At 39.6% G+C, this 12,227-nt stretch overlaps 1 protein-coding gene across 1 annotated transcript; it reads left to right on the forward strand.

Moving 5' to 3' along the window:
- Positions 1-3,324: 3,324 nt before the first annotated feature.
- LOC108894324 (NLR family CARD domain-containing protein 3-like) lies at positions 3,325-12,226 on the forward strand. Its single transcript, XM_051075485.1, is given in 12 exon segments — positions 3,325-3,354; positions 3,485-3,607; positions 3,693-3,809; positions 4,473-4,589; positions 5,310-5,394; positions 6,203-6,419; positions 7,147-7,727; positions 7,729-8,933; positions 9,034-9,207; positions 9,312-9,482; positions 9,577-9,623; positions 10,277-12,226. Coding segments are annotated over 12 exon segments (3,444 nt in total). The 5' UTR covers positions 3,325-3,331; the 3' UTR covers positions 10,861-12,226.
- Position 12,227: the final 1 nt, after the last annotated feature.

Genomic DNA, 12,227 nt, shown 5'->3' on the forward strand with positions numbered 1-12,227 from the left:
TTGTTTCTTGCACACAAAAATATTAACTGATGTATTTATTCCTTTAATAAGCATAACATATTGAATTATTATGAGATACAGTGCTGATATGCCACTTCATTAAATTAATGAATTACATTTCCATGGAGGCTAATAAAAGCCTAAAAAGTATAAAAAATATATAGCCTACATATATTTTATGTAGTCTCTTTCTCTCTCTCTCTACATATATATATGTGTGTGTGTGTGTGTGTGTGTGCACATTTTAATCAATAACAGATGAAAAATGAAAAATACATGAAACTATTTAGTGTTTAGGTGAGGATTGGGAATTACAATGAACTCCTAAACCAGATAACAAACAAGATCAAGAATAAATTTCAACAAACAGTGATCAGTAGACCCACTGTGGAGGTGAACTGCTTATTTTAAAGTGTGTCCTCTATGGGAACATTTTGCAGTGGGAGAAAATAACCTTGTTGATTTCTTTACTGTGAAAAAAGTGATCCTGTTGCATTATGGGAAATGTAGGGTCCAGCATTTTGCAGCTTGATTCATAGGATATTTCTGCCTCAGCTGTTTTGATTTTTATCATTCTTGTGAGGCCCATAGTTTTATTCAAGTACAACACTAAGATGCTAGAGTAACCATTTTAAATCACGACCATACTAATGACAGATTTACAGTCTCAAAAAACAGATCAATCAGTAGATCCTCACAGGTTCATTGTGGACCCGTCATGGTTGAACAGCACAGTATTAGATAGAAGCTAGTCCAACGGGAATAACTCTGTTGGCTATAAAGTAGATGATATAGAATATTTTTCAATCCCGTCTAATTCTGTAATTGACAATAAATCCAACAAATATCAGCTCATCAGCCTTTGAAATTAGATGGATAAAAGTATGTACCTTATGGCTGATGATTAAGCTTAGAAAGTTAGATTATTAAACAATAAAATCACGTTTCTCACATGTCTACCAACACAAAATTGAATGTGTGTTTCTCTCTGTGTGCGCATGTCATCACTGTCAATGTTTTTCTACACAGGAAGCAACGTTCATTCTTCATTTGGTGAGAGATAAACTGAGGATGCCAACAATCTAGAGTCAGTCCCAAACTCGAGCATTCGTCCGAACCCAAACACAGGATAAAGGGGTTCGGTGAATGTGCAGTGGAAGGTGTAGAGGTGGGTCAGTTTGAGTGACGAGACTATGGAGGGGAGACAGTAGAAGGACACAGTGCCAGCAGACCAGTCCAGATACACTGCTACCCTCTTGGAGTCAGTGGGTGGGGGTGTATCAATGTTTGTTGGTGTGTTGTTGTGCCAGGCAGTGAAACATTGAGTGGTGCAGAGCAGACTCCAGGACTGATCGTTCCATCCAATGCAGCAGTCATCACTGTCTCCTTGTCTCTTGATCCCTCTGTATGTCACTCCAATACTAACCCTTCCTTTCCATTGTACCTCCCAGTAATGGCGTCCAGTCAGGCCTTCGCTACACAGCAGCTGTTTCCAGCTGTCAAATCTCTCTGGATGATCAGGATATGGCTGCTTCTCCTTCACCACCATCACTCCTCTGTTGTCTTCAGAAAGTAAGAGGTTTTTGTTTGCTGTGTTTGAGTCCAGTGTAAACTCACAGAAATCTGATGGAGGAGAAAGGACACAGATGGATTTTGTGTGACTGATTATTCTATTACACACAAGCTACAATAACCAGATATTTCCCTATGGTGGCACAGATACCACTGTTTGTCCCACCTCTGTCTGACACAGACCAGACCAGCTCTATGCACAAACCAAAAACACAAGTGACACACTATAACATTATAAAGGCGCTCATTTACTCATCCAGCAGATGCAGAGCAACATGAGCATTAATGGTCCAATTCACTTTATTTTAAACTTTATTTTATTCACTTAATAAATGTGTTTTATTGCTCAAAATCAGCCAACAAAAAAATTGCTGAAAAACAGTGACATTGAAAAAATACTGACATCAAAAAAAAACCCCTCTCAGACAGTAGACAGACATGCCAAAAAATCTGCAGATTATCACTTAAAAACACATCATGATACAAAAATTTTTTAAAATAAAGTAAGATAACAATATTGTAAGATTGCAGTGGCTGGCCGTGTATTTCACACCTAGGCCTTCTTTGGTATCTTACCTGAATTAACCCACCTAATACCGTCATTATAATGTCACGGCTATGGAACCATTGACTTGGGGGTGGACTGTCAGGGCCAGCAAGGCACAATAACAAAACAGCAGACATTTTAAGCCCTAATGAAAATTAAAAGTTATGCGAGAAATACAAGAGGGAAGACTCGACTTTCAGCGTTAGCCTCCATGGTGATAGAAAAGAACTTATTGTTGGAACTGAGACACACAGATAACCTCTACAACAGAGTCATTGAACTCTTCCTCCTCCTTTAGCCATTGTAGGTTGAAAAAACAGCTATTAAACCTATGCTAACATGTTTTAGCTTGCGTTAGTAGCTATAGATGCGGTTTGCTAGCTCTGACCAGTACACTCTCTGACCATCCAGTCAAATGACATGAAAATGTGACATTAGTGTAGACCTGCTAGATGGCCCCCTGTCTCGCCAAACTGAAATGTGTGTTTGGTTAAAGCAAAGCAACAGTTTCATTGTCATTTATTTTAAATTACAGGAGCCTGCACTGTTTGATTCTGAAGGCCTTGAGGCAGATTTCTGCACGGGGCTGAAATCTGATTGGATAAAAGCTGTCACATAAACAGACTGTATTGGAAGCAGCGCAACCAAGAGGAAAACTATGTGATGAAGAGAACAGACGTTTGGGAACAATTTACTATAGTATTCATGGAAGAAAACATACATAAAATATAATTCAGTGATTGTGACAATGTGGCCTTACTGGGTCTGACAGCCCATCACTGTAACATTGTAATATTTTGATGTCTGTGTTTTATTTTTCAGTAAAACGTTTTTCAGTGGCAATGCTTGTTTTAGTGCCACAACTTGCCAGTGTTTCCTTTTTCAGTTTGGGTTTTGTTTTCAGTGTCACTGTTCTAGCTCCATATAAATGTAGGCTGCTATCACTAAAGCAGAAAGTTGAATGAGACTCATTGAAAACAGTACGTTACTTCAAATACTACTCAAATACACATTTTACATTGTAAGTATTATTATGGCTGGTACAAATGTGTATGTTGTTACAAGTTACAACTTATGAGGTTAATTGGTACCACCTACTAGAGACACAGTGGAACTACATGCCTCTGCCACAGGTTAAACTGGTTTTTCAAAATCGAACTAAAGTTAGTAGGATGTAACAGAAGTAGGTCAGATACACACGAACCCTCAGGGATGGACGAGGAGCGCGGAGTGTTGTCTGTATTACTGTTTTTCTACAGTGGCTTTTTAAAGTAGATCTGGATGTGAGAAAGAAGAAACCTAACATACAAATGATTTGTCTGGTGAACTTGGCTGTTTGACATTCATTCCCTCTTTATTTATCAGTGCTGCTTGTTTCTGTAAAGGTGCACACAGCACTATGAATGTGTCTGAGGAGGGAGAGGATGAGGTCTCTGCTCTTAAAGCAGCTCTGAATGAACGATACGACAGCCAGACCACAGCTAATAGGTAAGATAAAGATATCACTGACAATACATAGCTGTTCCCCTGATCAGCTCTGAAAACATCTTAATCTGTATATGTTGTGTTGAAGCCAAGTGAAGCAGGAGAGACCAGAATCACCTGAACCCAGCTGTGTGTCCCTGAAGAGTGACAAGTCTAAGAAAGATCCTATTGAGTTCAACAATGGAGGCCAGTTTACTCAGCAAGTGTAAGAATTTTTATTAAATGGATAACTGTAGTATTTCTGAACCTGTGAACAGCTGCTGCAATGTAATCCAAAGGGCATTTGTCCACATCAAAGTGTTTGTTTAGCAGTTCAAAGTTTATGGTGTTGGCTCAAAGGATAAGTCAGGGATTTTTAACCTGGGCCTTTTTTTTTTTTTTTTTACATGAATTTGGGTGTAAATGATTGATAAGGATAAAAATCTTTCTATAATAATTGCTCCAACAACAGTGTACCCGGTCCCTGCAAGAACAGTGTACCTGATATTGTTATTATACGTGTCTGACAACATTATGAGTAGGATTCCTACAATAATAGACTTTTTTATTAAAGAAAAAAAATCTTTTAAACTTGAAATATTGATATATATCAATACCAGGCGCATCAGTTAGTTTGTATTATTGTGTGGTACTTTTGTTGATGTAAAGGATCTGAATACTTCTTACAGCACTGAAAGGCAGTTTCAAAAATACCATAGTTATTCTTTAGTTTTAATCTAAGTTTTAACTACTTAATAGAATTTTTTATAGCAAAAACATCAAACACAACTTCTTATTTAAATCAGGTTTGTATTTTTCTGGAGGGGATATCTTTAAGTTCAGTTTATGACCGGGAATGTGAATGTTGAATGTTGGTGTTGTGTTGAAGCCAAGCAGAGCAGGAGAGACCAGACTCATCTGTACCCAGCTGTGTGTCGATGAAGAGTAACTGGTCTAAGGATGAGCCTTGGAATTTCAAGGATGGATGTCACTCTGTTGAGCAAAAGTAAGAATTCAAAACATAACAACTAAAGGCTGAGCTGAAGTCAGAAGCCTGACATTTAATGTAGTTTGAGTCATTCATTGCAGGAAGTATTTTCTAAATAACTCAGATGACTTCATGGAAATGTGATTACCAGGAAATGTACTGCTTGGAAAAGAAATGCCAGTCATCCATTACACATGTGATTGTTGCTGGGAATGCAGGTAGCAGATGTATGATACATACTGTAAATAAACAAGTTTATTCACTGTAAGTTAGGCTATTCTTGGAAGTGAAAGGAATTTATAAACTAACATTTACAAAACAAACCGAAGGTTTAGCCTAACATCACCCTTTGACCATAAAATGCCTGAGTGATATTCTTCACACTTAATATTCAACAAATACAGGCAGTTAAAGCAGTTATTGTAGGGTTATGAGTCGAGAGCTCTTACTGGCCATGTACTCCTTCATGAGGAGAAGTTTAAGTGAGTACCAGTTTGACTTTTAGACCATGGGAGTGAGGGCATTCTGGCTGGTCCTCACTTTCTGACAAACTTTGAATGGGCTGCTTCAGGGTCAAGACTTTAGGTTTCAGGTTAGAATAAGGTTTGGGTTAAGGTATGTAGTTGTGATGGTTCAGGTTAGGGAAAGGGGCTAGGGAATGCATTATCTCAGTGAGTGAGATATAAGTAAGAATGTTTGTTTCTGTGTGAAATGCCCGTGTGTTTTCTGGGTCTACAGAGCTCACCGAGAGAGGTCAGAAGTTCTCAGTCATCGGCCTGGCTATCAGAAGAAGCACCAAACAAACCTGGACTCCATTTTTATGGTATGTAAATGTATAACTTATTAGTTTATATGGTTTAAACGTTTAGTCTTCACTGAAACTGACCTTCTTATGCTCCAAATTTGTACAGGCATTAAGAAAAATCAATACTGTGATTTCTCACTGATTTTAAACACTTTCAAAATCAAATCAACATTGTACAAATTCAAAGGCAGCTGTACTTGAAAACATTTTTGCTGTATTCACTCAAAGCCTTCATTAGTTTAGAAAGTCCCTCACATTCAAACCTGTTTGCTCACACCTTGTGTGTTGTGCCAGTCATTTACCATACATGCTCTGGATGAAAGGTTGTGTTGATAACACCATTGTTGCCAGCTGCAGTGGTGCTGTCTGCAGTGTCACTCTCTGAAAGCATCTTAAACAATGAGGACAAACCAGTTAGACTGGAGTATGCATGTCTTGTTAACTTCCTCACATTCAATAAAGAGCAACTCACAGATGTTTTCCCAAGCTTTTCACATTGTAACTCATTTGACATCCCTTTGATTGATGTCAACACGCAAGAGTCTGTACAGGTGAACAGACACAGAGTAGTCTAGTACTGCCATTGGACCAAACAAACACAATATTGTTAACAAAGTTGCATTAAGTGGAAAATGAATTTTGAACAGAATTTAAATTTGCTATAATTCAGAAAAAATAATTAAAATGTGTCTTGAGGAAGATGTCCATAGAGATTTTCATGTTTCATTTTTTAGAGGAGTCAGCTTTCAGCTTAGGCAGAAGCAATTGATCTTTATTTCTATATTCACTGTAAGAAATTTTTGAATGACATGCGGTCCTCTTCTAGCTGCTCGAAGAGAACATTGTTGATTTTGTGAGAAACGAGTTGTGGAAATTCAAGAGACTTGTGAATCCAGAAGATCAAGAAGGCTTGGAGAAGCTCAGAGAAGATGATGAAGAAGACGAAGGGCAGAGGAAGAGCAACAGTGATGCATTTCTCCAGATTACACTGAACTTCCTAAGGAGAATGAAGCAGGGGCATCTGGCTGACTTTCTGCAGAGTAGTAAGATGCTTTTGAGAATTACATATCACCTCTGGATTATACTCCAGATACATCTGTGTTAGCCCGGGTTCTGAATAATTTGTTCAAAATATGAAGTTGTTAATGTGGGATTAAAATCCTGACTTGTTTTCATTAAAGGACCAGTGTATAGTGACATCTAGTGTTAAGGTTGCAGATTGCAACCAACTGAATACCCCTTGACTCACCCTTTCCTTGACTGTGGGATATATCCTTTATATGTAGATATAAAAAACCTATCGTAAGCTGATAAAAACACTATGACTACTGAGTATTAAAAACTGAGGAAGCTTCTTGGATGAGAGATGAAATTTATCTATAGTCCAGTTGCACTTGATTCAGCTTCTTAGATTACCATGATTTGGATGACTGAGGATCTCCACAGATGTCTTGCTAAGCATTTTGACATGAACACCCACAAAATAGTACATGTATATGAGAGGAATGCCAGGAAAAACTACAAAAACCTCCTATGATTCAACCTCAGATGCCGACAACACAGACTCATACCAGTTGCCCTTGATTCTCTGATAACTATGACCTGAGTGACTGCCAATAGATCCTGTAAAACTTATACACTGGTCATTTAACATTTTTCAGATTAAGGCAATAAAGGTAGTAAATAAAGGATCTGGAGCTTCGAGAAATGTGTGTTTGTCAAAAGGTGTTCTCATATTTGATTGACTGCTGTTATTTTTTGTTTCCTCAGAAACTCTTGCTGCAATTTGCCAACGTAAACTTAAGTCTAACATGAAGGAGCAGTTCAAGTGCATCTTTGAGGGGATTGCCAAGGCAGGAAACCCAGCCTTTCTGAATCAGAGCTACACAGAGCTCTACATCACAGAGGGAGAGTGTAAAGAAGTCAGTATTCAACATGAGGTCAGACAGATTGAGGCAACATCCTGGAAAGCAGCAAGTTCAGAAACAACCATCAGATGTGAGGATATATTTAGACCTTTACCTGAAAGACGTGAGCCAGTGAGAACACTGGTGACAAAGGGAGTTGCTGGCATTGGGAAAACAGTCCTAACACAGAAATTCACCCTGGACTGGGCTGAAGACAAAGCCAACCACAATATACAGTTTGTCTTCCCATTTGCTTTCAGAGAGCTGAATTTCCTGAAAGACAAAAACTTAAGCTTAGTGGAACTTGTTCATCACTTCTTTACTGAAACCAAAGAAGCAGGAATCTGCAGGTTTGAAGAGTTCCAGGTTGTGTTCATCTTTGATGGACTGGACGAGTGTCGACTTCCTCTGGACTTCAACAACACTGAGATCCTAACTGATGTTTCTGGAGTCCGCCTCAGTAGACGTGCTGCTGACAAACCTCATCAAGGGGAAACTGCTTCCTTCTGCTCGCCTCTGGATAACCACACGACCTGCAGCAGCCAGTCAGATCCCTCCTGAGTGTGTCGACATGGTGACAGAGGTCAGAGGGTTCAATGACACACAGAAGGAGGAGTACTTCAAGAAGAGGTACAGAGATGAGGAGCAGTCCAGCAGAATCATCTCCTACATTGAGAAAGCACGAAGCCTCCACATCATGTGCCAGATCCCAGTCTTCTGCTGGATCACTGCTACAGTTCTGGATCATGTGCAGAAAAGCAGAGAGAAAGCAGAGCTGCCCAGCACCCTGACTGAGATGTACATCCACTATCTGTTGGTTCAGACCAAACAGGGGAATGTAAAGTATCACAGAAGAGCCGAAACAGATCCAATCTGGAACTCAGAGACCAAGAAAACCATTCTCGCTCTGGGAAAATTGGCTTTTGAGCAGCTGGAGAAAGGAAACCTGATCTTCTATGAAGGTGACCTGAAAGAGTACGGCATTGACATAAAAGCTGCCTCAGTCAACTCAGGACTATTCACAGAAATCTCCAAAGAAGGACATGGGTTCAACCAGGAAAGGGTGTTTTCCTTTGTCCATCTGAGCATTCAAGAGTTTCTGGCAGCACTCCATGTCTTTGTGATATTCATGAACACCGGTGTCGATCTACTGAGAAAAAGGAAGTTGCCATTACATCGTGACTCGATAGTGAAATACCTCTTCTACACTGCAGTGGACAAGGCTTTACAGAGTCCAAATGGACACCTGGACTTGTTTGTACGCTTCTTCCTGGGCCTTACACTTGAAACCAATCAGTCACTCTTACGAGGCCTGCTAAAAAAGACAGAAAGCAAACTACAGGTCAAAGAAAAGCTAGTGCAGTACATCAAGGGGAAGATCAGAGACAGTCCCTCTCCAGAGAGAAGCATCAATCTGTTTCACTGTCTGAATGAGCTGAATGACCATTCTCTGGTGGAGGAGATCCAAGAGTACCTGAGGTCAGGAAGTGTCTCTGAAGTCAAACTCTCTCCTTCTCAGTGGTCAGCGCTCGTCTTCATCTTGCTGTCAGCACAAAAAGATGTAGATGTGTTTGACCTGAAGAAATTCTCAGCTTCGGAGGAGGGTCTTCTGAGGTTGCTGCCAGTGGTCAAAGCATCCAAGACATCTCTGTAGGTGTACAGATACATGAAAGCATAAAATGTGTTAAATATGATCATTTCTGTGACAGAAATCAAGGAAACTTTTCACATTTAAACACTTCTTCTTTAGGCTGAGTGGCTGTAACCTCACATGGAGAAGCTGTGAAGCTCTGGTCTCAGTTTTAACGTCCAAGAACTCCAATCTGAGAGAACTGGACATGAGCAACAATGACCTGCAGGATACAGGATTAATGCTGCTCTCATCTGGACTTAAGAATTCACACTGCAGGCTGGAGCGTCTCAGGTCAGTATTATATATCTCAAAATGTTGAGCCTTAAGATGATGTTTACAATGATTGATTAATGAAGGTGTAAATCTAACATGAATCACTGTGTATGTGTTTGCAGGTTGTCAGGTTGTCAGATCACAGAGAAAGGTGGTGATTTTCTGGCTTTGGCTCTGGAGTCCAACCCCTCACATCTGAGAGAGCTGGACCTGAGCTTTAATCACCCTGGAATTTCAGGAGTGAAACTGCTGTCTGGACAAAAGGATTCACGCTGGAAACTGGAAACTCTCAAGTATACTATTATTTTAATAGTACAAATATATTACACAGCATATATGTGTTTATGTGTAACTCACTCTACTCTGTCTTCTCTACCTCTTCCACAGGATTGATCACTGTGGAAAGTGCAGACTGAAATCATCACCTCTTAGGTGTAAGTTAAACTTCTCTCCTGTCACTGATCTTATTGTTTACTAGATCCTCATCTATAAACAAAACACTGGTTATGCCTTTAGGAATTGTTCAGTGTTCTGGAAAATATGGTTTTTCACATTCTTGCCAAAAATTAGATGAGAAGATTGTCACCATTCTCTAATGGTGGAGAGTAATGCATAGAGATGAGGCTACAGCTAGGAGAGAGTTAGCCTAGCTTAGCATTAGGACTGGGAACAGGGAGGAAACTGCTGGCTGGGCTCTGATTTTAGGTAAATACAAGACATCTATCTAGAAGTTTATGGATACAGGTGGAGCTACCTAACTGCGCTACATAGGCTTGATTTCTCACCATGTGGTGCAGTCAGTATTTTATGTTTTCAATAGATTCATGTGTTTTCAGTGCAGTTGTGATGCTGTCAGCGTTACATGGATGCATTCTATTTCTGTGTGAGAATGAGACTATCATTATGCAGAGTTTTAGCTTAATATCTCCTTGCTCTGGGAGTTATTGGTGGTCTGGTCTGTGTCAGACAGAGGTGGGACAAACAGTGGTATCTGTGCCACCATAGGGAAATATCTGGTTATTGTAGCTTGTGTGTAATAGAATAATCAGTCACACAAAATCCATCTGTGTCCTTTCTCCTCCATCAGATTTCTGTGAGTTTACACTGGACTCAAACACAGCAAACAAAAACCTCTTACTTTCTGAAGACAACAGAGGAGTGATGGTGGTGAAGGAGAAGCAGCCATATCCTGATCATCCAGAGAGATTTGACAGCTGGAAACAGCTGCTGTGTAGCGAAGGCCTGACTGGACGCCATTACTGGGAGGTACAGTGGAAAGGAAGGGTTAGTATTGGAGTGACATACAGAGGGATCAAGAGACAAGGAGACAGTGATGACTGCTGCATTGGATGGAACGATCAGTCCTGGAGTCTGCTCTGCACCGCTCAGGGTTTCACTGCCTGGCACAACAACACACCAACAGACATTGATACACCCCCACCCACTGACTCCAAGAGGGTAGCAGTGTATCTGGACTGGTCTGCTGGCACTGTGTCCTTCTACTGTCTCCCCTCCATAGTCTCGTCACTCAAACTGACCCACCTCTACACCTTCCACTGCACATTCACCGAACCCCTTTATCCTGTGTTTGGGTTCGGACGAATGCTCGAGTTTGGGACTGACTCTAGATTGTTGGCATCCTCAGTTTATCTGTCACCAAATGAAGAATGAATGTTGTTTAGAAGAGTGGTTTCCAAAGTGTGTGTGTGGGACACTGAGCCAAAACAAAATCACTGTATTATATGTATAGCGGTTATATACCCTAGTTTTGCACTGACCTGAACATAACAGCTTAGACTAGCAACACACTGAATGTACTACTGAACTGAAGATATCCTGATACAGTGCTAAATGTCGGCCTGTGTAAACAGCAATCCGTCTACTCACTGTTGTATGTATTGAAGTGCATCTAAACATAAAAGTGATTCATGATTTCCACCTCTACTCAACACAGACTGAGTTTAACAGACCTGAGATGGTCATAAGAAATTAAAATATGACTATAAAGCAGAAGTTTAGTTTATGCTGTTTTGTGGATGGGCAAACTGTTAGCATATTTAATTTAAAATTATTGCTATATTGACTATGATGCTCGTGTGATAGCAGTGAGCACTTACCTTACGTAAACAGTATTGTCTGTTCCCATTTTTCCAGTTATTCATACATTTGCAGTTCTGTTCAGTAAATATCTAACATGCTTCTATATTAACTCCACCTGTGTGCACTCTTCTATATACTGCATATTCTGCATCCACAATTTTGTAAGGTACAAATCTCTACCACTTGATCATGTTTCATATAAAACAGTTGCCTCTACAAGAACATATTAAAATATGAAAGTTAAGTTCTAGTTTAAATATAGATGTTTTCCATAAGTTAGTGTTAATACTGTATGTGTGTGTTACATAGGCTGTAGCCTTTTCAAGTCTGAACAACTGAGCATCTATAGTATATGTCACACGTATGCATCCAACCACAACATGCAGCCACGCCACATTCCTGAGTGACTTAAAGATCGATCTTAGTTCAGTTCATATTATGAAAGTTGAGCTCTCTGTAAATGTCATTTTAAAGATCATCTGCACCCCGAGACTGAAAGACTTTGTGTTTATGTTCATGTAATAACAAAACCAACATGAGTGATGACTGTCTTGTACTAACAGTTACTGCTCCTACATATTTCTGTCAAAAGGACTAAACCTGAATACTTCTTCTGTGTGTTGAACTTATATAACACAGAAGAATGTAGTTCCTCATGAACAAGTTTGGAGAAGTTTTGTTTGCTGGTGTTGCTGATGTTTAACCTTTGAGTTTCATTGACATTTGCTTCACTTCCTCATTGTTTACTGTCCGACATACCTGACCACTGAATGTTTAAACAAAAACTTGTAACTGATTGATTTCATCATATCCATATAAATCACCAATGCTCTCTTCAAAAGTCAACTTTCATTGCTCTGTATTTGGTACATTTTTAGTATGTGTTCTCTTCTCTTCTTGTCATTTTGTTTCAATAAATCAATACAGTTTTATTATAT

The sequence above is a fragment of the Lates calcarifer genome, linkage group LG2 (assembly GCF_001640805.2).
Source record: "Lates calcarifer isolate ASB-BC8 linkage group LG2, TLL_Latcal_v3, whole genome shotgun sequence".
Classification (NCBI taxonomy): Eukaryota; Metazoa; Chordata; class Actinopteri; family Centropomidae; genus Lates; species Lates calcarifer.